The 26,393-nt window shown below is 42.4% G+C and overlaps 1 protein-coding gene across 1 annotated transcript; it reads right to left on the minus strand.

Annotated features, from left to right (window-relative positions):
* Positions 1-6,094: 6,094 nt before the first annotated feature.
* Positions 6,095-9,913, minus strand: FOXL3 (forkhead box L3). Its single transcript, XM_084642225.1, has 4 exons — positions 9,806-9,913; positions 9,558-9,686; positions 8,454-8,622; positions 6,095-8,081 (listed from the first exon to the last, which is right to left on the minus strand). Exons 2-4 carry the CDS (start codon positions 9,662-9,664, stop codon positions 7,599-7,601), a joined length of 759 nt encoding a protein of 252 aa, XP_084498351.1. The 5' UTR covers positions 9,665-9,686; positions 9,806-9,913; the 3' UTR covers positions 6,095-7,598.
* Between the last annotated feature and the right edge of the window lie 16,480 nt (positions 9,914-26,393).

Raw genomic sequence — 26,393 nt, forward strand, 5'->3', positions numbered from 1 at the left:
TGGTTGGAGAGATCAAGGCAGAGAACAACATTTCTTACTGTTTACCACAAGTTCTCCCAAAAAACCTGGATCACAAACTGAGCACAACACACAGCATATGTTCAAAGGCTGGACACTGCTTTCACACTAAGAACAAGAACACATAGGATTATTGGGACAAGGACTGTCTTTTTGGTCTGTGTTTGTACAGCACCTAGCTTTGGTCCATGACTAGAGATCCTAGGTGCTCCAGTAAAATAAAGAAAATGATAATAATAATTAACAGTGCCACCTGAGGACTCCTGCTATAAGAATACTTTATTCCTATCTCCTCCTCTTTAATATTGGGTCAAACCTTATACTTGGGGCTTAGGTTGAGATCAACACAGGTGTCTATGGAACTTAGAAAGGGGAAGAGAAGCAAAATATTGATTTTCCAAGACTGCAATCTCTGGGGCAGAGACTGTCTTTTTGGGACATGCTGGTACAATAGAAAGCGTACTGTGGCCGTTGTCGCTGACTCGGGCCTCTAGGTGCTATGATAATACGAAAAAAGGTAATAATCATGACAAAATATGATTGTTCATTTTTGTATATTTTGCTCTGCAAGCTAAAAATGCTTCAAAAGTTGGACATGGTAATGAAATCACTTGTGCGTTGCCATGTAGACAATATAAGGCTTGATTGGGAGAGGAGCTGAGCACCTGTGCTTCCCACTGAGCAAAATGGGAATGGCGGGTGCTCAGGTCCTATTACTACCCGACCCCTGGTTTGGGAGAAATTCACTGAGGTGAAACAAAATTCTTTTTCAGCTAAGAAAAGGGATGCACTGGTCCACTCATGTTCAGGTACAGCTGCATACATGTAAACCCCCACTCTCCTCCCCCTGGATAAGTGCTTTGCTTTAGAGCTGTTTGGGTTCATTCTTTAAATACCATCTTCAGTACAGGTAGACTATTTCCACTTCTTGCTTCCTTTTCCATACACTTCCACATCTTGCTTCACTTTCTTTTCTCATGGGATAAGGAGGCTTTGGGGTCCTGGATTCATGACTACAATGATTGACTGACTCTCCACCACTGAGGGACGGGGTGGAGGGAGCAGCTAAAGAAGCTACAGCAGCTCTGCCCCATGGATGAGATCGTATTGGTAGCAGATTTCTGCCCTATAGCTTTTGGGGACCATCCCAGTGCACAGCCCATTTACCCAGACTGCGTATTGGATCTAGGGTTTGGCCCTTGGGGAACAATCTTATAGCGGCAGGGTAATGGATGGAATGGACCAATAGATCTTTCCATCATTCCTTACTTAGGCACAATTCCCATTGACTTCAGTGCATTTTGCCTGAGTTGAAGACTGTAGAATCAGACTATAGGTTGTCTTGAGCAGAAAAGTGCTGATGTCTGAACACCAAATAACTGCAACAGATATTTAAATACATCAGTTAGCCAAATACCCCTGTTGATCTGGCAAATCACTGGTCCTGGCAACACAGGGTGAAATCTTGGCTCCACTGAACTCAGTGTCAAAACTCCATTTGCTAAAGCAGGGCCAGGATTTCATGAATAAAGTCATTCCCAGATGACAGTGCAGAATGATGTTATTGCATAAGTAGCCCTGAATTACATCCCATGGTTTGACAGTGGCTCCTATGTTCCTCAGTCTAGGGAAGACAGAGACAGAGTAGATAGAAAACATAGCTCAATGCACCAGCCAGGCAAGCTATTTAGTGTACTCAAGGCTTCCCACCCATTGCTTATCAAGGGAGTTGTTCTTTCTTGCACTTAAGAAAACACCATTGTGGGATTGAGAGGACAGGAACAATGGTGCCCTATTTTAATGTGATATTTACACAATATAACACCCCGAGGCAAAGGGATAAATATATGAAGCAATGTTATTAAAATAAATAGCAGAGATGTGAAACCTAAGAAGGGATCTACAGCCACTGCAAATACGCTAGGGGCTAATTTCTGATGGGCACTGGAAACCTTCATGTTTAAGGCTGCGTCTACATTACAAGCTGGCGGTGTGATTTCCCCGGCTCATGTACATGTACTCATGCTAGTTCAACGAGCTACGAGCTAGCAGGCATATAAATTGCAGTGTAGCTACGGTAGCTATAGGTAGCAGCAGCAGAGGAATAGATGGACCACGCAAGCACATAGCCACTGGTTTCAGGCCGCTGTGTCTCTCCTGCTTCTACATGTACTGCCACAGTTACCCTGCTATTTATACTCCGCTAACTCAGTGAGAGCTAGCCCAGGTATGTGTACATGAGCAGGGGAAATCACACCCCTAGTTTGTAGTGTAGACATCGCATAAGTGGGAGGTTAATTTAATTCTAGTGTTTTCCCTGGTCTACACAGTGCCCCTGTTCTAGCAACTATATAAATTCCAAACCCAGGGACCCACGTACCGCTTGGTGGGAGAAGCAGTGAGTTTGATTCACAGGCCAAGCCCTTGTTCAAATAAAATATCTGAGTGGGTTAGGTGGAGGAGATGAGAGACTGCTGGGAACTTGAAATCAGAGCAGTTGGCTTGCTGTGGTCATGAAAGGAGTGATACAGATATATAGTGAAGCTTAGTTGCTGCTTAATTACTAATATCCATCCTTGCTCCAAGCAGGAAGAGGAACTCTGTGCATAGCATAAACCTAGACCAAGAAAGAACGTAGGTTTTACCTCTTTTCTTTACCAACATAAAATCACTCAGTCCTACCAGTCCAAAATTTTTCTGAACACTTAAAGTAATGTCCACCCTATGGGGACCAGAGGTCATTCACAGCCCCACTCGGTGCATTTTCCTGCTCTCCAGTGAAAATGTGCGCACAAAATGGCTCCGAACAATTGGAATGTTGGTCGGGCCTGTTACATCCCCTGTCCCCTATTATGGCTGACAATATTCTGTGAGTGCTTCTTTTCAGTTTCACGGCTATGGTGAGAAACATGGCATGTTTTGATTCCTAATTTAGAATGTTTATCTTGAAAGATTCCAGGGTCTTCATTTGAAAGATAAACTCATTCCTTGTTTTCCCTTTGCAGCATGCATTCCACAATAGTAACACAATGTGCCGTACTTTGTATCAGGGCTTAGAAGACCGTCACAACTATAAAATGTAGGACCTTTTGGAACACGAACTTCTGGATGGAAACAAGCCAGCTGGCCCATATAGGCAGGTCCATCCTCCAAGGGTGCTAGAAGAATTTTTATAGTGGGGGTTCTGAGAGCCATTGAATCAAACTGTAAACCCTGTATATAATAGAAACCACTTCAAGCCAGGGGGTGCAGTAGCACCCTCAGCACCTCTAGTTCCAGCACCTTTTCTAATTAATAGCTGAACATCTCCTCTCATAACATGCCCCCTATGCCAGGAGCGAGGAAGTGAGATATAGGTGCAGGACCTGCATTTGGCAGGGAGTTTCCCATCCAACAATGGAATTCTCCACAGGTAGATTATGGTACAGAGAATGAGACAGGCTGCCATTCAGCTGCTGGGGATCGTACGGACCAGGGGTTCCCAAACTTCATTGCACCGCGCCCCACTTCTGGCAACCAAAATTACCACACGACCCCAGGACGGGGGACTGAAGCCTGAGCCTGCTCGAGTCCCGCCACCCCTGGGGGTGGGGCAAAGCCTGAGCCCCACTGCTCTGGGCAGGGGGCCCAAGAGCTTCAGCCCTAGGCCCCAACAAGTCTAAGCCAGTCCTCGCAACACCATTAAAATGGGATCGTGACCCACAGTTTGAGAACTGCTGCTACAGACACTCGTTTGATCACATGTCGCTAAAGTTCCCAGCCAGATAGCCAGTGTGAAGACTGACTTGAGGTGTGTTTAACAGATGTGATACACTAAGTCCACCCAACAAAACACAATACAATAGGATGAAGGGAAGGTGAGAATCGAGACTCAGCATGCACCAAACCCCAGCTGCTCCTTGTATACTGCCTTTATTTGATTTTTGGAACTCCCTTTCTATGGAATGAGTTAGTGGGGCCCAACTAGAGTTATTTGTCTCCTAATTCGAAGCTGTTTAGGGCATCATCTTCAGACTTGTATGAATATTCTGACTCGGTATACATACATATAAACGAGGGGTGCTCTTTTAGAGCCAGAAGGGGATACCCTTACTCACATTGAGCAGTCCCTCATTCCCCAAGGAGTTCCATCAAAATTCATCCCTTTATGAATAGCGCTCATTACTATGGGCTACATACTGCCCTCGTTTACATGTTGTGCCCCCGCACTCCACCCCCAATGGCTTCAATGTAGAATATGAACCTGTGTACCTAATTCTGCTCTTGGTTACTCTGAGCTAAAACTGGAGTATATTCATTGACTTGTTGGGGCTTGCCATCTTTTTGCCTTCTTCTGTTGCATGAGACATCGGTCACTTGCAGCTTTAAACTCTTGTAAATAGTGAATTCTCTGTGACTTGAAGTCTTTAAATCATGATCTGAGAACTCAACCAGAGGTTATGGGTCTATTGCAGGAATGGGTGGGTGAGGTCCTGTGGCCTGCAATATGCAGGTGGTCAGACTAGATGATCATGACGGTCCCTTCTGGCCTTAAAGTCTAGGAGTCTATGTACATCATTGACAGGATGGTGTGGGAGAACCGAAGCAATAGCACTGGACTGTGTGTGCAGAAAATAACGGGGCATTTTTTTTCCCTGTGAAAAGGTAATTTACGTAAATGTATCCACAACTAGCATATGGCAATAGCTCACAACTTTGTTAATGGAAACCTGGTGATCCGTATCACTTGTGTAGGAGACATTTGCTCGGGGGTTAATACAATATTAATGTTAATATCAATGATCGATCAGAGAATTTGCAAGAAAGGCATAAAGTATTTAATTATAATTACATCGAGAATGGCTTTGTAATGGCTACGACATTTGAATAAGGTCACATCTAGCCCTCACCCCTGTTATGTTGTTCTATATTAAATGCCATTCACTTTAAGTGCTCGAAACCTTTCTGAAGTACTCAGAATATAATACTCTGGTTAAATTGAAATATGTCCATTCATTTTTAGAAATGTGATTGATATCCTTTGCAAAACAAATGTTAACACACATTTGTACACAAATTTCTTTGATTGTATGTTAGGGAAATAGAATAGTCTTTCTTAGCAGGCATTTTACTGGGTGCAAAGGAAAGGGCTATTTGCGAATATAAATTCAGCGTACTGTGAATGGCTTTAGCTCTCTGATGTAAATCTTTACATTTATATTTCCCTCCTCTGCATTTTCTAACACATTTATCCAAATGTTACTCCATACGTCCAGTCCTGCCTCCATTGAAAGCAATGGCAAATATCCCATTGTATTTAGTAAGAGCCAGGATTGGGCTCAGTATCAACCTTTGCTGCAATTTAGTTAACTTCTGTTCAAAATGTCACCAACAAAGAATACATAGTAAGAAGCATATTTGTACATTTAGCAGCAGAAAAATATATTTCAAATGTACTGTATAGATTTACTGTAACTATAAACTAAACAGCATTGTCGCCCTGTTTAAAACTAGTAAGAAAAACAGTTTTGCATATAAAGCGGTAATACATAAATGTATGTATAAACATAGAGGGGCACACATACACATACACACAGACACAACTGAGTGCATATATAGATAGAGATACTAAGTACTGACATGCCCTGGCACACCTATATAACATGTTAAGGAGCAAATTCTGTTCTCTCTTACAGTGATGTGAATCCATGTCCATTGGCTTTATTCTGTTTTTTACATCAGTGTAAAGAAGAGATGACTCGGTCTTCAGATGACTACACAGAATATTCATTGATTCAATGAGACTGACAAGCTCCCATCTGAAGGCAGAGTTTGGCCAAAAAGAAGGATTCTTTGAAACTTTGGAAGGCATGCTGTGATGCAACTTCTACATGGTTCGCCACTTTCTTGTTTAAAAAAGTATTTAGCTAAGTTATAAAAATGCCTAAGGATTTCAAGTTTTATATTGTTGAAAACAAATAAGAATTTATTTCCAATTTGTAACAAATACTGCTGCTGGTAAGCTGTAGGTAGATGGCAATATTTTTAACACCAAGAAGACATACATCATGCATTTTTACAACATATAAGTGCAGTGATATTGCTCCCTTTCTCAATAACAATATATAAGAATATATAGTATAAATGTACAGTATATATTAGCAACAATGTAAAATAACTTAGTGAAATGTCAAAGCTTCTGGATAAAAATTCAAGTCATGCCTGAGCATACCTTTTGCACAATTTTGCTTATCATCTTATCATCTCAGCTACCTTTGTTTACCTTGAATTTATGTTACAAAGACAGAATTTTGTTCTTTATATAATTGCCTATTACACCAACTAGTATCCTGCGCTTTTTGTTTGTTTGTTTATTTGCAAGGTTAAGTCAAGCCATGCCACAAATAAGCGTTCTGTGGAATCCATCGTTAGGGAATGGAAAACAATTGTGCAAAATGAGCTTGAAAAAAAATTATCATTGTACATAATTGTAATTTTTTATTAAAAATATCCATCTATAGTGTATAGGGTAATCAAGCTACAATAATTTTAAATGGAGCTCATGATCCTACTGTCAATGTCTCTACATTATAAATCTCACCAGTTTTGCTGAAATTGTATCAAGTACCACTTTGGTGATTGCTTGCAGGAAGAATCAATAAAAATCCACTTAATAAAAGTGTACAGCTTGTCTCAAAGCAGGTAGGGGGACCTTACTTTTTCCCACATTTTGTCAGTGGATACAGTTTCTTGCAGGGCTGATCCTTCATTTATGCTTACTAAGTAAAATATATGCAAGGGGTTTCTTACATCTGAGGAAAAATTGTTTTAACCATAGATATTGTGAGTCTGTCAGTGTCTGTAATATCAGCCATCAGAGTTTACCAGAGTTCAGCAGCCCTGCAATAACTTTCATGGAATTAATTGGAATACTATTTCACTTCCACTGGCTATGCACTTATACCCTGATTTGCAACAAAAATTCCATAATCGTGCAATGAATAAGCATATTTGTCAAATAGCATGGTGGCTGACCTATGCTATATACTACCCAAATAGTCCAAGCCATAATACTAAATGTAGCTAAATAGGATGGGCTAAATTGTTTTCTTGACCCAATTTAAGAAAAAACCCACTAGATTCTCAGTTGATATAAATCAATGGAACCACACTGGATTTACAACAGCAGAAGATCTGGCCTATTTAGTGGAGTTAATCCTAATTTACACCAGTGTAAGTGAAGTCACATCTCCCTGGTCTTTTACAAAGTACAATGTGACAGAAGCAAACTGAAAGTAGATTGATTTAAGGAAGAAAGGAACATCCATACAAAGCAAGCTGGTGTCAGTGATATTTTAGAAAATAAAACTGCAGTTTCATAAGATATCAAGGTCATCAACTGTGCTGTTAGTTAGATATTAGATTCTAACCTCAGAAAACTAAGTTCTTGTGGTATAAATAGCATCTCAGCTGGCTGATCAAGTTACTCTTCACTCTTTCTGAGTACTACTGTGGAAAAAGATGGCCAACTGATGATACTCAGTGATACCAGGCTGTTGTATAGACTGTATCACAGAATTTGTTACCAGGTATGAATAATATCACATTGTCCAGAATGGGAGATTAATTTTTTGAGACTCCAGTAATTGGTATTTATTATCTTGCATATGATACTGAGATCTCAGAACAGGCAAAGGGTCTGGGGCTGAAAGAATGTAATCAATGCTAAATTTAATTTCAGAGTCAGATTTTCCTAGGGAGACGTTGTTTAGGCTCTGTCTGTTGGAGGTGTTGTTTGGAAAGAACCCAGGAGGCTCCAAGAGTTTGGGTCCAGATTCGGCTGGCTCGCATTTACTTTCATGACAGGAGATGCTGTATAAACCAGAATCCATGGAAGACGATTCAGGGGAGGAAGGATCTTTTCCTCCACTTGGTCTCTGCTCTTTGTGTTCCCTTTTCATGTTCCTTCTTCTCCGTCTCCGCCTGTAATTCCCATTTTCAAAAAGATCCAGCATTGATTCACATCCAGATGCAAAGCTCCAATAGTTTCCTTTCCCCTTCTCATTCCCTTCTGTTCTGGGAACCTGTATTCATTTAAAGGCAGTTCAGTGTTTGTATGTGTTACAAATGCTGCTGCTTAACATCTGTGTTCATTTACATTCAAGAAATGGTGTAAACATACATGACAAGCCATTTAAGCTTCTTCTCCTTCATTATACTACTGGTAGGCACAATCCAGCCTCTTCAATTTGCTTTATATTAACATAAATCAGAAAGGAACACGCACATTACCTTTTCAAATGACAGCTTGTGGGCTGCAGAGAGATTTACAATTATTTGGAGCTGAATTGTTTGGCTTCCCCTCTTTCCAACATTTCTTTGGGAGACTATTCCCCACATACAGATATTTTCAGTTGCGCACAGCATGTATGCAAATATACAGTTAATGATCTTACCTTTACAAAACAACTGTTAAGTGATAAGTTATGTCGGATGGAGTTCTGCCAGGCTCTTTGATTTGATCTGTAGTAAGGAAATTTCTTCATTATAAAATCATAGATGCCAGACAAGGTCACTTTGTTTGAAGGACTTTGCTGAATGGCCATTGCAATTAAGGCAATGTAGCTGAAAAAGGAAAACTCAGAGTTATGCCATTGCCTTGTATGTATATATTTTATAAGTAGGATCTACCTCTGTCTCCCACACTCACTCACACATAGATGTGTATATGATTCTTATAAAATTATAAAATTCCTCCTTGTCCTACATTTTGGTTGTGTCACTCCTTGACCTGAGATGGCTCTTACAGACATCAACCAGTCTGCTCAGAATCCTTTTGCTTTAGTCTAAGAGCAAGATCCCTATTTAAGACTCATTGATTCATACAGCATGATACACAGGCATTACTTACAGACAATTGAAACCCAGTCAGGCTGTTTGTCCTTTCACTCAGCAGGCAGTGCTTAGATTTAAAAAAACACCAAAATCTCAAACTGCTCAAGGAAAGTTTCCCTAAGCTATTACGCTCCAGTGAAATGTACCAGACTGTGGGACTCCATCACTCCACTGCCTCCTATAACTTCAGGGCTGGAGAGCTCATCACCTTGGCTAGTTAGAGGGACACCGGATGTTATCTTTCCCCAGACCTATTCATGAACCCACACAGTGCATCTTTCTTCCGTTGTGGGGACATCCACATTTATTTCCTTAATAAGCATCTGACAAATTGGATTAATTTCCCTCAGTATCCCTAAAAAGTGCAGAAGGGGACAGCTCAAATCTGATGATACAAAGGAGTCCAGGACATTAAAGGCAGAAGTTTCACTTTCCCCTAAGTGAAGGAGTGGGAATGGGAAGGGGAAGGGGGAGTCGGGGATGGAAGAAAAAAGACTTATTTCAAGGGGAAAAAGAACTTCCTCCCCCAGTTCTCTGTGCCTCGAGGAAACTACTTGGAAGGATACCTGTACTGGTTTTTAGAGAAAGCCAAGGGGGAATTCCCATTATCGGACAGTGCAGACAATCTCTCTGGAGAAAGGAAGACTTTGAAAACTTAACCTTACCTGTATGCTGGTCTGGTGAATTTTTTCTCTTCATCAGAACTACAGGTTGGATAGTCATCCCCATCATAATTAAAACAGTTATAGGGGTACTGTGTGTTATCAAACATCTTCCTGCTCTTGGTTCAGCTCCTGTGGAGTGAGAGAGATGGAGTGATGTTTCTCTTTCTCTGTGCCTGGGTTCCCTCCTCCCTTTTTCCCTCCCCTCTGTCTCATTCTCTCTCTCACCACGCGCACACACGCACACATACTTCCTCAGTGTTGGGGTGGAGATTGGTTTTGTAATTCTTCAGTCCCAGACAGCCAGTCTGTTAAGATATTCCTTTTGTCAGTGGTGTTGTTGCATCCAATCTGCTTACAGGAAAGACAGCTAATAACTGATTAAATTGGTGAGTTCTCCCATGAACCTTTGAACTTGGGTGTGTACGGCCAGTAGCTCTGCTCCGGCTCTCTGGGTGGTCTGTGCTGGAGAGGGGCCAGGCGTTTTGCCATCTTTACATACACAATGTGACAAAAGCAAACAACATGAAGTTAATACATCATGCTCCAAGGTTTGTTCTTGTAAATTAAACTTTGAGAACAAAGTTTCTCCACCCTCCCCTGTTTCTTCCTGCTCCCTTCTCCGCTCAGCAGGGTGGCTTTGTATTTATTTATTTTAAGAACTCGACATACAATAAACAGACATTCCAGCCAATAATACATGCTGGCCCTGATCTGTAATCTATAATACACTATAATAGACATAAATTATATTTCCAAGGCTAAAGGAAACTGTGTCCATTCAAAGAGAGCAGAATAGAGGAATCCGAGGGACTACTGTCAAGCAGGAAAGTAAAAGGAAAATAGCTGTAGGCAGAAGAGCTGCCTGTGTGGGCTTTGATCTGGAGGATGAATTAGACGAACAGCCCTGTGCGTTGGCATCCAATAGAGAAACAGTGTAATAGTATTTCAGTGCTTTGGCATGTTTTCCAACAAGTGACGTAAACCAAAGACATGACACAACATTTCAGGGGGACTAAAAAGGTGCATGCCACATGATAATTCCATTATTTGAAGAGGGCTATTTCCCCAGGATCAAGCTATCAAGAAGGAGATGCACATTGGAAGGGAGAAAGCAAATTGGTGTGCTGACAGTGGAAATATAAAAGCAGAACTGCTAGCATTACTTTATTTTCTACTGCATCTTTCATACAAACTACATCCCCAAAGCCCTTACTGAGTGAAAGAATAGGATTAGGGTGAAATCCACTCAAGTGACAAGGAGAGCCATAAAGTGAAGTTTAAGCGGTGTGTAGGATTTTGCCCAAGCCCTGGGCATTGGAATGAACTTCACCCTCACAGAATTAAACAGTAAGGAGATACTCACTTCTCTTAAGAGTATCAAGATTTACAGACCAGAGAGGTAAATACTGAAAGAGGTAAAATCATGATCTTTCTCAGGTCTATATAACAATATGTAATAGCAGAGGCAAGGTGAAAATATGAAGCAGAAGCAACGGAGTACAGAGATGTTTTCAGAGGAGATCTGAGAATAAGCCAGAGCAGTTATGTAGAATCAGGAACACACCTACCCCAGATTACAATAACAATCAGCAAATGCATGAGATGCGGATTCCAAAAAGTCCCTTAATGCAAAGGCCCAGATCCTACTGCCATAGGATTCAGTGGGACTTTTGCTGTGGAGTTAAACTGGAGCAAAATCAGGCACAAATAGGGTAGCAGATGTATGGCTTGATTCTCATTTACATCGACTTCCAGAAGGGTGAAAAGGGGCATTAGTGTCACAGAGAATCAGGGCCATTAATGTCAGTGGGGTTTCTCATACAAGGGAGGCAAGAAGGATTTAAGGCACCAGTAAATCCCCAGTTCAACTTTTAGTAGCAATTCTTCTCTTCTAATGTAAGTTACCTCAGTGAAATTCCATTCAAACAGATGATTTTTGCCAATGTAAAAGGAACAGAGTCCAGCCATTGGGTTCCAATTTTGTATTTTCTGTTAGTAAGTGTTTAAAATTGAATAAGGTTTTAATTATAAAAATGGCCTGGATTAAAAAAAGAGTTAAAACAGAATCTATTTTAATCAAAAGGCTACTTCTCATATAGTTACTTAAAGTATTTAATAGGTAATGTTTGCTGGAAAGGAATTACGGAAAAGTAATAAAACTTGATTAGTCTGATAACATTAGGAGCCCTTTTTATTTACTACACTTTACCACTGCGCCAGTGGGGCTGATGGTCTCTCTGTATGTATGGCTAGGGGCGATTGCTGGGAGACTCTTTGAAGGCAATAGGTAACTTAGATAATAAAAGGGATTTTATCTAATATAGAAGTGCAAAGCATCAGGTTGTGTCTTTATGTTTGTTTTCTGTGTTACTTGTATGTTTGCTTTCTCTTACTATTTCATCTTTGAATATGTGGTTTTTCTATTAAATAACGTTTTCGTTTATTTTTACCCAAGCAGGTCTCTGGTGTGCAAACTGTGTAGAGTGTGTGTGCCAAAGAGAACTGCTAACTGGGGGGCTGGTTTCATGCCTTTGGGAGCGATGAGCCAAAGGGGAAAAATCTGAGTGTCTAGTAGTTAACAACTTAGGGAGGACAGATTTGGGGAGACTCGGGACTGGAAGGGCTGATGATATCACTCTGCAGGAAGTAACCAGGCTGGTGGAAGCCAGGGTGAGACTGTGCTCATGGGCAAGATACTGGTGTCAGGGATCTGATCCAAAGTTGCACAGCATAGAGGCCTCCAAGGTTACAGGGCAGGTGGTGACACAACCGCTTACCAGTCTGGATGATCCCCAAAATGTCACAGTGCCTGAATATGGACTTGGCAGCCTAACTCTAGGAAACCATTTTTGAAAATCGAGGTGAAGGATGACCCAGAATAATAAATGGCTCGGCTTTGGAAAGGGGCCTTTCCCCTCTAGGATGCTAATTTGAATTCAGTCCAGTCAGTAGTGACTGAAAGTCATTACCATTAATTGGTTGTTTGGGATGCCTTACGTTCAAAGAAGGCGTGGTTTCAGTCCATTTTGCAGGGGCCCATAATAAGGACCAGCATAGTTGGCATCTTTGATAATCTCAGGAGCAAGGACAAAGAGAAGAAAGAAGGAACGACCTTCTCACTTCCAGATGTGGTTAGAATTAAGGCATGTTGGCCAGGCCTGTGGAGAAATTTATATTGTTGCTGTCTTTTCTGTATCTGTTCCGTGGACAAGTATTATTCTTATTTATTATTTACTGAGAGCCAACAGTGGGCTATGACCTCAGTCTCTGGGGTGGCAAATTGCACCCAGTTTAAATTCACTCAACATAGAAGAACAAAGCAATTCATATTTGACTCCTAGAAGAGCAAAAAGAAGCATAAATTAAATCCAGTAAACTTCCTTTTGAAATCCAAATATGTCAAAATAGTTGAATATTTTTCAACAGTATTTTAAGGCCCTACATGCTAAATTCCACTCCTGGGTTAACATTTATGGCTCAATTAAAATCCGTGAAAATAATGTTTACGAAGAAATGTTGACAGACCCCTAAACATGCCATAGCAGAGTTAGCAGGTGCCATGATTATTGTAGCAAAACATGTTAACAATAGTTTTGTCTTAGCAGCTGTACAGTCATTATAGTTTTACTAGAGTAACTATAACTCATTCAAGGCGTTATCATGAAAACATATTTTAATAGGCTATATTTTTCATAAGTTGTATATTTCCAGAATGCAATGCTGTAAACCATTTGATTTGAGATAGTAAATGCGTGATAAAAATGTCATGTCAGGTTTGCTTATTTTTTTAAACTGACATTAAAAATTATTTGAAATTTGTTATAGTTATTGACACAGATTGAGGAAATTATGTCTGAAATGGAGACCCTTCATAAATTCAAAGAATGTTGCTTTTGATGATTGTTGCAACATATCAGAATAAAAACAAGTATCACTGTTTGAAGATTACAAAGGCAGTTCTCAGTCTATTCGTTGGGAGAGATTGGGACTTTAGACACAGTCCTGAGAAAGGGGAGATGTGTAAATTGTACCACCCCAGAGTACCACCAGGAGGCATTGGGAATCAGAACCACAATTCTTATCCTGCTTCCTCCTTGCTCCTGGAGGTGGGACAGGTAGAAATTTATGGTGTAATCCAAAGCCTGTTGAAGCCAGTGGAAAGATTTCCAATGACTACAATACTTGGAGTCAGGTCTTCTCTGATGACCTAGGTCTATACCTAGGGTGACCAGATGTCTCAATATTATAGGGACAGTCCCGATATTTGGGGCTTTGTCTTATATAGGCACCTATTACCACCCACTCCCTGTCCTGATTTTTCACAGTTGCTATCTGGTCACCCTATATATACCAACAGTACCTTACTTCTCCCTCTTTGCCTGCTGTACAACTCTGCCCACTCAGTAGGAGGGGTGTAGCCAAGGATCTGCTAGTCTTTGTCCATTTCCCCATCACTAGCTTTGGGGAATGGACAGATATAAGGGGAGATTTCTCTCCTCTGTGTGAGCATATAGCCAGAGTCACATTCTAGCCCACTGTAAATATCTTAAGAAAATAATGCCAATGATATTTTGAAAAGGACAGAGGTAGAACAGTCTCATGTTGTGGACACCTCCTCTTTCTCTGTTTTTCTGTATTGCCTCCACCCTTTTTAAGATCTGAATACTACTCTACAGCATCTCTCGTTTTCTGACATTTATGGGCAGATCCACCTCTGGGAGTTAACAGAAGTAAATGGAACTACACCCATTTACATTATCTGAGGGATCTGGCCTCTGGCATGCAGCTTCTTGGGCTGATCATGGTGTAGGACTGCAGGAGTGTTTTACCACATCTCCTTTTTATCTGGTTCCATGTTTTCTCTCAGCAGCTAACTTTTAGTTCTGCTCTTTGTTTTGTGCTTTTGTGTGGAACCTCATTGAGCTGAAATTTGCATCCTCGGGTTCCTTGTTGATATTTTGTGGAGGTGGCTCCAGTTTCCTAATTAAACATACCTTGCTCTCTTCACCACTTTGTACATAGTCTTCTGATCTAGAGCAAGGCCTGACAGCATCACTATGACCTGCACCCCAGTTGTTTCATGTATCACAAGAGATCAGAGGGTTGGTGGAGGATAGGGCTTCTACAGGACAAATGTGTCTGTGCAGGATAATTTCCCCCCTGAGCAGGGCATTACCATCTCTGCAAAATCAAGACGTTTTGCAGGGCCAATAGTTTTCTCAAGTAACTATCCTATAGGCTTCATTAGGTTTGTGGACAGTCCTATCCATCCAACTGTCATCAGCCACTGGTGAGGATTCCAGTCCAGAGATGTAACCGAGGGTTGGGGTGAATTCTCTATCACTGGCAATTTGTAAATCAAGACTGAATGTTTTCCTAAAAAATCTGCTCTAGTTGAAACAGGAATTATTTAAGGGAACTCTCTGACCTATGTTATGTAGGAGGTCAGAATAGGTGATCACCACACTGGACTTCTGGCCTTTGAATCTATGTATGTGATCTATTTCTCAATTTCTTTCAAGGACAAGATTTTGTATAGGCTGGACAACCTGAGAACCCCAATGCAGAAGGGAATCTTTATTATCAGAGCTTGATGTCTCAAATTCTTTAGTTTTCTGGGGACCAATGGGAGGAAGATTCAGAATGCACCAGTGTGTTATTTGGATGTAGCCCGGTTACTAGTGATATGGGACCAAACCACTTTGCCTCTGTGGGTTTATGGGATGAAAATATAGTGGATCTGGGTAGGGCTGCACAAAAAGCATGCATGCTGCCTCAGTGGCATTGTTCCTCCCCCAGCTTCAACCCTGTGAAAATCCCTTGAAGCTTTGGATGCATGGGTGGGGGCGGGGTGGATGTGTAGGTAGAAGATTAGAAGACGTATTTGGATATAGGCCTTTCCTAATGCAGTATTTGTTTTCTAAACTAAACACAGCTAATGACTTGGACCAAGAAACTAATTCCAGATGCTGACTGCCTCAGTCTGCATTAAAATTGGCATCACACAATTGAGCACCGATTACTTATTAAGTTATTTTGCTGAGAGGATTCATCCAAAGAAAGAACTAACAGTTTGGATAACACTCGTGCACCATTTTTCATGCATTGTTAATTGCAGAAACTGGCACAAATTGTGCAGTGCTTTCTCTTTAAGCCCTAGTAATTCTTGTTGAATAGAAGAGAGGGATTTGACCCAGTGCTGTGCTTTACACACCAGCATAAATGTGGAGTAACACCACTGAAGTCACGGGGGCTGATTTCCCATTGCTCTAAAGACCATTTACAACACTCTTGTGGCATAAAGGGGGTACAGAGGGAATACCTGCTGTTTAATGGGGCTCCCCCACTGTCATAGAACTAACTGACAGAGCAACCCTACCAGCTCCATTCCCACACCCCAGCATTTAGGACCAGTTGCAGGTGGGAAGAGGGTGTGGCCAGAGTGTGCTGTGCTCCTGCTATTGGCTGCTTCCCATGGTCCTAAAGCAGATCTAAGTGAACTGGCCCCCAAACACAGTGAGTATGAAGATGACTTAACACTGTCCCCCTGTCTCCAATCTGCTCCTGCACCTAGCACAGGGACAGACTAATAATCAGGGCCATTTAATGTGCCCTGGAACTTCATTTTTGTAAGTGGGAGCATCACAGACGATCAGGTCTACATCCTTCCTCTGCTTCATCAGCCGCAAGGCAAACAGGCACAGCGTGGCTGATGGCTCTTGGGCTCTCTACCCAGACTCAGCCTGCCTCTTTTCCTTGCAGCTACACATCTGCATTCCAGCCCTCGGCCTGCCTTTCTCTCACGTAAGCTAAATTCCCTGGCCTGCTGGGTGTTGTCTCTTTTGCACTGCAGGGGATGGGCTGGCAGCCAACGGAGGACTGATTGAAGACCTGCTGCTCTCTGCCTTGCATCTGCCCAAACTGTAACTAACACTCCCATTACTAAGGCATCATGCATTCGCCCCATGGAATCCTTAAAATAGGCTTGTGTGTCTAACCCTGAGGTCAAGGCCGCCAGCCAGACCATTTGCTGATATGCACCAACTGGGGTATGCATGTTCAGAACACACCCAGCCAGCTCCTTTGAAAGGGCTAGTTGCATCTCTAACCCAGCAGTATTTTGTTACAGGGCTCCCTCGATGCAGATTCACAGATGAGATGGATGTGTTGCAGCCACAGCTAGGTCACTGTAGCTCAAGCTAGCTTAGTTCGTGCTTTTTTGCGTCGCAAGTCCCTGGTTCAATCCCCAAGGGGTCAGTCAAGATTGCAATTTTCACATACCCTTCTTCTGCTTGCACCCTAACTGCACACTCATACAAAGAGATCTACCTGAGGGAAATTTGGCTGCTAGTGAGCCAAAAATACATACGATAAGAAGAGGAGAGAAATGTAGTGAGCACATGAGACTAGCCAAAGAGGAAAGGGGAACGTTTTGGTTTCCTTTCTTCAGTGTTGAATGGGCCAGTCCCTAAGCTGGTGTATCAATGACTTCAGTGAGTTACTCTGGGCCTGATTCACCACCCTTGGAATAGAACAAAAATACCAGTAGTTCACCTAGCCTAGCAGGCATAAAAAGTTCCTCTTGTGGTCCACAGCATTTCCTGCAGCCTTCCCTCTAGTGACTGCCACACAGACCCTTCCTGGGCTGTTTCCCAGCCCACAGTCTGGCTAGTACGGAGGATTGTCTCCATGTTGATCCCCCTTGACTGTGCTACAGGCCTGCCTTTGAGCCTACAGTCCTGTCACCTGGCCTCCCTTGTACCCACCCTTTCCCATTTCCCTGCAGAGCAGGCCGCAGCTTGATCATGTCATGCTCCCGGGGGTACTACAAGGTCCAGAATGCCTGCCCATAAAAGGGCTAAACAGTAGAACAGGCCACAGCAACCCTTCAAATGGACAGACTGTTACATCAAAATGGACAGACTGTTACACCAATACAGCTATCAGAGGGCAGTATATTTTAGCCATTACCAACTAGGGTGGTTTGAGAAGAGGTGATCCCCTATCCTATAGCCCATCTCCATTGCCCTGTAAATCTGATTTGCTGTATTTGTCTTGAAAAAGTTAGCTTGTTGAGGTTTTTCTTCATTTTGGACGGTTTTCCTTTGTTGGTAATTGTATCATAGAACTCAGTTTGCTTCCAGAATAAACACTTGGGGGCTGGTGTGTCAGGAACACCTTGTTAAATTTTCCAATGCCAGACACTTCAGCCCTTCTTCTGTGCCACTGAATTAGAATAATCACTTACAGATATTCATTTATCATCATTCAGATATCTGATCATCTATCAAACGAAAGTGACTCGCAGCAGAGAACTCTCTGTTAACTTTGCATTTTGATCATGGTGCTGATGGTTCCTTGAGAAAGTTTATGCTCCCTGCTTGCATAGCCTTTCTTTTCATCTTGTGAGATGATTAGTGATGTACACGCAGGTTTCTGAAGAAAAACACGATTTAGTCTCTGCTTCCTGCAGTGTGTTCCCATCATTAATTTTACTGTCATTCAGGAATATGGGTGAGGACGTGTGTTCCATTTAGTGACTGGGAGAAGATTTTAAAAGCCACAGAGGGCAGTTGGACATTCATTGCAAATCAACGGAAGTTGGCTGCCTAATTCCCATTTGTGCTTTTGAAACCCTTGCCCCTAAGGCTTTATTGGGAGATCCAATAGTTGGTGGGAATATGATTTGCAAATTTCCTCTTGATTAAGCGCAGGTCTGTTAGTATTAATGTATCTGATGTACTCCATGGTTTGCAAGTCTTTAGCAAGGCTGTGAGCTATGACTTATGTTTCTGTTATTGCAGTAGTGCTTTAGGTGAGCTGGTTGAAAAATGGTCTGGGGAACTTGTAAACATTTTATTTAATTTCCACCCACTTTTTAATCAAAAATTTCATCTAGATTTCAGAATGTGAAATTTTGTTTACCAGATGAACTTTATAATTCTGACACTTAGCTTTAGTTGAATGTTTTTTAAATACCTGCTAGAAGCCAGATAGTTGGGATGAGGCAGGTACTTCGTTCCACTTACCCATGGCATGACCTGTTCAGGCTCTTCTTGGTAGTTCACAACATATTTGATAATTTCAGGGTGGAAGGTCTCCTTCTTATCCTTACTGTCAAATTCTGTTGTATTTTCTGTCTAACCTGATTTATAATGGCTCTATATTGGTCAGATTAGGGGATTTTGGGTGAGCTGGTTGCTTCGATAATATTTGTTAGACTCTCTTGGGGTTACTGAATTGTTTGTGAGCTGATCCTGGTTTTCTTCTAACGTCTTCGTTATTCACAAGTGTTCACCTAACTGTTGAGAGCAGTAGTTTTTAAGGTTGTTCATGAACTGTTTGTTAAATGTTTATCATTATTTGGTCACCTAACTCACATGATTTTATTTCTGATTCGTTGAGTGAATCATTTTCAATAGGAATTACAAATGACTAATAGCAGATATTGAATACGGAATGATGCATTTCTGGCATGAATTTCTGGACGAATAATAATTTGGGAAACTTTACAGAGTCATGGACTCAGTGTTTGCTTGTCTGCTCAAAACTTAACAAATAACATGATCCTCTGAATCACAATGAAACAAAGTTAACACTTTTACTACAAAAGATATTCATGAACCAGATTAGGTAAGATTTAACTCCAATATTAGTGAACAGAGGCCGCCAAGATGTACAATGATCTGTCCTTTTAAATTTATTACACAGCTGTAACCTGAAAACTTCAGCATTGCTGGTGGAAGCAGTCAAAGTACTGCATAGCTGTTACAGTGTGAAGCTGTATGGTGTTTGTGCCCCATTTACTTCCCACACAATAGTAAACAAGGCATGACCACTAGGCCACTGAGATGGCCCAACAATGTACAATCAAAAGACTTCTTAGACAGGATGACAGGCAGCAGATAAATGCTTGAGGGTGTGACGCATATGTGGGCGGCTGAGAGACGCAATGATAGGACCCAGGAAATAACAGCAATGTATCTCTATATAATTGTGAAATCTGGCAGTAATAAAAATTTCAAATAATCTTTGCCAGAGTTTGGTTTTCAGAGCGATAGAGCAGAGGTTCTCTACTTGGGGGTCATGACCCAGAGAGGGGTCATGAACTGGTTTTAGGGGATTGTAACCACTCTCCCGTTCTTTATGGCTAGATGGGTGGGGGTCCCGAAATTTTTTTCTTGCATAATTTGGAGTCACAGTATGGATAAGGTTGGAACTACTGCTACAGAGTAATTTTAATCATTCCAGGCCTAGTCCTGAGAATTGTATTTGTCTTCAAAGGCACACACCATGACACCATGCACTGGCCATTGATATTAAATTGAGTATAGACCTGAATATTTCCCTCTATCTTTATAGCTTATAGAAATCAAAGGGCTTGGACCAAATACATACTGTGCTCATTGTAAGATCAGGAACAGGAAGCCCTCCTCTGCCAGCACTGCTCCTTCCTATGCAACATCTAGATTACGAGACAATCCGAACATTCGTTCGCTGGCTCCGCTGGTTTTTGCAGCACTGCAAGCAAATCAGTTTATCCCTGCACAAGTCAGAATTATTCACATCCCAATTAGCTGTAGTGAAAGCAAGGAAATAGCCAGTTAAGCAGGAAATGAACCCTATCTCCTCCTGAAATTCCACATAATTCAAAAGGGTTCTGGTTATATATTGTCTTGTCTACCTGAGCTTTCTGGCATAAATGAGTTGTTGGATTAAATTCATACACCTCTGTTTTAGGGGATCAGATATGCCCAACTGCATCCAAATTCTGCTTAGCACTTGAGGCCAAATTCTGCCCTCAGACACATGGGCCTAATCCTGAGCCCACTTAAATCAGAAGAGTCCCACCACTGTAAAACGGGTGTAAGTGAGGTGAGAATCAGTCTACGCGTACAGCTCTCATTATTGTCAGTGGTTAGAACTTGGCCTTATTTATGTAGCATACTTGCAAAATGCAGAAATAAGCCTCTCACTGATTCTGGATTCCAGGTTGCTGAAGGCAGGTTACATTTCAGAGGCAGCATGTAATAGAAACAGTCTCAAGAATCACCCAAATGTGAGAGGTAAAATGGGTAGTTATGATATTTAAATCTTGACATTATGACAGACTTATGCTGTTCGGGAAGCAAGATTCGTTAGTAACATGGCTTAATTCAGGCAGAGACTCCTGTCACTATGCATACTGTGCAGTCACTGGTTAGCATGTAATGCTCTGCTGTTCAGGAAAAACGCCAGAGTATGGCATGCCATAGAGCCTGCTTGTGTACCTTGCTGAGCTGTTTTGCAACAGTTAGGCCTGGACAGAGAACATTTTCGGTCACCTTCTGTAATTCCGGCCACTGAAACTCGGTCCAAATCAGATACGAGGAGCTGAACATCCTAGAACGACTGGGTTGCTTGACATTGGACTATGGATCTGAATTTTGACATGGCCTTTGTCTTGAGTGAGACTAAACGAAGACCTTGGAGCCAAATAACCCCAGATTTGGGGTGTTCAGAACCCAGACCTGGATCCAGTTTGTGTGGCTTACACCCTTCCCTATCTCCTGTGAGTCTATCAGGGCAGACATTCCTTCTAAATGAGTCTCTGGTCTCACAACTTGCTCTTCACTTGCTACAGGATGGAATAGCATCAAGTGACGAGCCCGAGATTTATACAGAATGACTCTTTCCCCTACAGTAAGGCTCTAGGAGGGGAGATGTTCTTGATTAAATCTACATGTGTTTGGATATTTTTGGCTGTTGGAATCCAGATCTGAAGTTTGCAGCTTGGCTCCATCCCTAATTTATTTATTGTTGTAATGGATGATTTGGGAACACTGATTAGACAGGCCAAGGCTTCAGCATTATTTGAAGGCAGAGAAGAGGTCCTGTCTACAATGCAAAACAGAAGCATGTTTTAACCATCTCAGGGTACGACCAGTGGTAACCACAGCCCCCACCCCCCCTCCCAGTTATATTTGTGAGGTAGGAAGGATAGTCCACTGTTTAGGATGCTAATTTGGGAGCCATGTGCTCAGTTCCCTTTTCTGACAGAGTATTTGGTGTGACCTTGGGAAAGTCATTTAGCCTTTCTGAGCCTCAGGTCTCCATCTGTAAAATGGGGATAATAGCATGGCATAAGCCTCTTGTAATGATAAATATATTAAAGATTGTGAGGTGCACAGATATGCCAATAATGGGAGCCATATAAATACCTTAGATAGGTATGTAGATAGTCCCTTAGTTGAATTTGTATTGGCCTTTGGGGGTGATGCTTAGTTGAAATAAAATAACTGTGTTATCATTATTATAATAATAAATCTGATTAGATTTAAAGCCTCTCCAAATTTCCCCGGGACAGTGCATTCTGCTCCCAACACTGTCCTGCACCTTGCTAGCACAATCAGGCCTCATAATCACCTCAGCATTTACCTCGTAAAAGGAGAATATTATTCGGTGACAAGGTAATCTGCTAATTAGAATGTACACTTCTTACAGAGCGGCATGATTCTATTTCCATAGTTCCACCTGAAAAGATGAATCGTCTGGCTCACATTTTAAAAATAGACTGCCTGCTATATGCATGTTTCCAGTCATTAACGCTAGGTGTCTAACTGCTCACAGGGGCATGCTTCAACTGTGTGCCCAAGTTATGTGCATGCATTTTGCATGTGCAATTAAACACAGTTTGCACATGCAATGAGCCACAATGTGACAACTTTTGGAAGATGGTTCTGCTTTCCTTTGGGCTGTCAATGACATTGGTTTTTTTCCTAGTTGTAGAGCTTTCCAGTGCAATGGTATAGGGCATAATTTGATGTAAAATGAAAATGAAAAGTAATGAAAAATGAAATGGTGCTAGTTTAGAGTGCAAAAAAGGGGCTTGGCTGACAGATCCTGTAGCTGCAGTGGTAGGTAAAACCTCTCAGTCTGCAGTCAGAAAGCAATTCGCAAATCATTCACCAGCCAGCATGTGAAATTTACAATTGATTATCCAGGTTATATTTATTTAATGTGATGGGAAGGAGCAGAGCTGCCTAAACACGCCAAATAGCTGAAAGAAACAAAATACTCAATCCAGTTTGATGAGACTAATGCAATCGTGGCTAATGCAATAATCAGCGGCCTTGTAATTACATGAGGTCATTGACAGCGATGTCATTTTTCAAGCATCAGTGTTGGATAGAATTCAGGACTTTGTCACTGTGAAAATGCACTGCAGCCTTCCCGACCATGAAGAACGCTGGTGTGCCCTTGGGCATGATGCAGAGGCGGGCCCGCCACCCAACGAGAGCAGGGCCTGTGCCTCCTGGAGTTCCGTGGAGCGCAAAACCTGCAAAACCCTATGCAAGTGTACAGTGTTTGCCTCTGCCTCAGTGCTGGATTGGAAAGAAAAGCCCCAAAGCCCCACTCCTTCCTCACCCAGTTTGCCGATAGTAGCCCAGCCCTTGTCACTAGCTGTCACAGTTAGTGTTCAGAGGAGTAAAATGGTTCGAACGGACTGAGGAAGGAATTGCATTTTTGTATGTGCTCTTTCCCCATTGCCCGTTGAAGCACACTCTTGCTGTTAATTGCCCTGTGCTAAAACCTCTCGCAACCCCTTGCAGGCACTGAAGGCCTTAAATGGTGTGTGGTTTGTTCAGCTACAGAGAGACAGACCAGCGAGACTGCACACCCTGGAAGGTAAGTTTGGGAGCCGTCTTGTGGCTCATTTCATGGTCTTTATTAGCAGCTGCATTGGTGCTCCATGGCCTGTTAAGGAAATGTGTCTTTGCATAAAGTCCATTTAATGTAGGCTCTGTGTGGTGGCCCAAGATTTGGCCCTGTGCACAAAAGCCAAATTGTTTCTTTTTTATTAGGCGAACTCCCATTTGGGGTAGCAAAGTGATGCCTCCTCCATGCAAACTACAGTTCCTCCTGCTGAGAACTTGGGTTAATACAGATGAAAAATGTGTGCGATCACATAACAAAACAAAAACCCCTTCTTTGGAGCTCTACAACAGCTGCAGGCGAAGCTTGTTAGAGCTTGCTCACTTTCCGAAATTTTGTTCCTCCAACATGCCAGAGGAAGACGATGTTCTGACTTCAGGCTGGAATAATTGCACTCAAATAAATCAGAAAAAGAGTTTCTGGCTTTCTCTTTCCTGGATGTGGCTCTGGCGTCTAGTTTCAAACCGTTCCTCGATTGTCACTGATTTTACATGGGAGTTTTGCTTTGACTGGGAACAGGCTGTTGCTCTTAGTCATTACGATGTGCTCTGACATGAGCAGAGTCCCTTCAGTAATCAGACAAAACTTTGATAAATAATTGGAGGGTTAAGGAATAGATACCTATAGATAGATATTAACGCCTAATAATTGTGTCCCTGTCATTCCTATCACCACTTTTCCTGTATATTTTATCCTTTTGCTCCACTCTGTGTTTTTTGCACTTCGTCAACTCTTTGCGATAGGGCCCATCTCTTCCTAGAACATGTTGTACTCTACCAAAACAGCCAGAAGGTAAAGGATTGTTCCTCATTGCTCTCTCGAGTTCCCCAGTGCTCAGCTCAGCTGCTTGGTCCTTGGTCTGGGAACTGGATTTGCCCATTTGGGTTCTAAATATTGTTGAGCTGTCCCAGCACTTGCCGTATTTCCCGATTCACAAGTGACCTCAGCTTTATCCACGATTTCATAGTTCACCACTTATCCCTCAGCTGAAGAGCACATTTATTAATAAAGTAGCCTATGCTAATAGCCTAGTAATAAACTGATTAATAGTTTGATACATCCATTGTCACACAGCAAACTGGGAAATGCTTCCCTGCTGACTTAAAGTTTGCTGTTGAGCTTCCTGCGAATATGAAATAAGTGAGCCCAAGAATCTGCATGCAAGTGCCGGCTCCATTTCTGTCTGCTCAAACGCAATAATTAAGCTGAAAAAGTCTTGTGCTGGGTTATGTAATTAAGAGATCGGCAAGGAAAGGGTTAAAACTCACCCTGCCCCAATTGCTGGGCCTAAGTAAAGGGGCTTCCAAGTACTGGGGTTCAACCTGCTTTGGGAAATGCATCAATTTTCCTCACTGGATTTTTTGAGAGGGATGGCTTGCAGGAAGTAGGGCTGTGAAGGTCAAGGAGGATGGATCTTTCTAGAAAGATAACGGGGGTGCTGTGCTGGATGGGATGGTGGGAGATTCTGGTTGCTGGAGTGGGTGGCGTTCAGCTGAAATGAACCTCACTTTTGATTTTTGCTTTGGACTTGATTGTGGAGATAGAGGTGGTTAGGGACTATTTAGAAAAGCTGGACGTGCACAAGTCCATGGGGCCGGACAAGTTGCATCCGAGAGTGCTTAAGGAATTGGCGGCTGTGATTGCAGAGCCATTGGCCATTATCTTTGAAAACTCGTGGCGAACCGGGGAAGTCCCGGATGACTGGAAAAAGGCTAATGTAGTGCCAATCTTTAAAAAAAGGGAAGAAGGAGGATCCTGGGAACTACAGGCCAGTCAGCCTCACCTCAGTCCCTGGAAAAATCATGGAGCAGGTCCTCAAAGAATCAATCCTGAAGCACTTGCATGAGAGGAAAGTGATCAGGAACAGCCAGCATGGATTCACCAAGGGAAGGTCATGCCTGACTAATCTAATCGCCTTTTATGATGAGATTACTGGTTCTGTGGATGAAGGGAAAGCAGTGGATGTATTGTTTCTTGACTTTAGCGAAGCTTTTGACACGGTCTCCCACAGTATTCTTGTCAGCAAGTTAAGGAAGTATGGGCTGGATGAATGCACTACAAGGTGGGTAGAAAGCTGGCTAGATTGTCGGGCTCAACGGGTAGTGATCAATGGCTCCATGTCTAGTTGGCAGCCGATATCAAGTGGAGTGCCCCAAGGGTCGGTCCTGGGGCCGGTTTTGTTCAATATCTTCATAAATGATCTGGAGGATGGTGTGGATTGCACTCTCAGCAAATTTGCGGATGATACTAAACTGGGAGGAGTGGTAGATACGCTGGAGGGGAGGGATAGGATACAGAAGGACCTAGACAAATTGGAGGATTGGGCCAAAAGAAATCTGATGAGGTTCAATAAGGATAAGTGCAGGGTCCTGCACTTAGGACGGAAGAACCCAATGCACAGCTACAGACTAGGGACCGAATGGCTAGGCAGCAGTTCTGCGGAAAAGGACCTAGGGGTGACAGTGGACGAGAAGCTGGATATGAGTCAACAGTGTGCCCTTGTTGCCAAGAAGGCCAATGGCATTTTGGGATGTATAAGTAGGGGCATAGCGAGCAGATCGAGGGACGTGATCGTTCCCCTCTATTCGACATTGGTGAGGCCTCATCTGGAGTACTGTGTCCAGTTTTGGGCCCCACACTACAAGAAGGATGTGGATAAATTGGAGAGAGTCCAGCGAAGGGCAACAAAAATGATTAGGGGTCTGGAACACATGACTTATGAGGAGAGACTGAGGGAGCTGGGATTGTTTAGCCTGCAGAAGAGAAGAATGAGGGGGGATTTGATAGCTGCTTTCAACTACCTGAAAGGGGGTTCCAAAGAGGATGGCTCTAGACTGTTCTCAATGGTAGCAGATGACAGAACGAGGAGTAATGGTCTCAAGTTGCAGTGGGGGAGGTTTAGATTGGATATTAGGAAAAACTTTTTCACTAAGAGGGTGGTGAAACACTGGAATGCGTTACCTAGGGAGGTGGTAGAATCTCCTTCCTTAGAGGTTTTTAAGGCCAGGCTTGACAAAGCCCTGGCTGGGATGATTTAACTGGGAATTGGTCCTGCTTCGAGCAGGGGGTTGGACTAAATAACCTTCTGGGGTCCCTTCAACCCTGATATTCTATGATTCTATGATTCTATGAAACAAGCCG

The sequence above is a fragment of the Lepidochelys olivacea genome (assembly GCF_965140295.1).
Source record: "Lepidochelys olivacea isolate rLepOli2 genome assembly, chromosome: 10".
In the NCBI taxonomy this organism is placed as follows: Eukaryota; Metazoa; Chordata; order Testudines; family Cheloniidae; genus Lepidochelys; species Lepidochelys olivacea.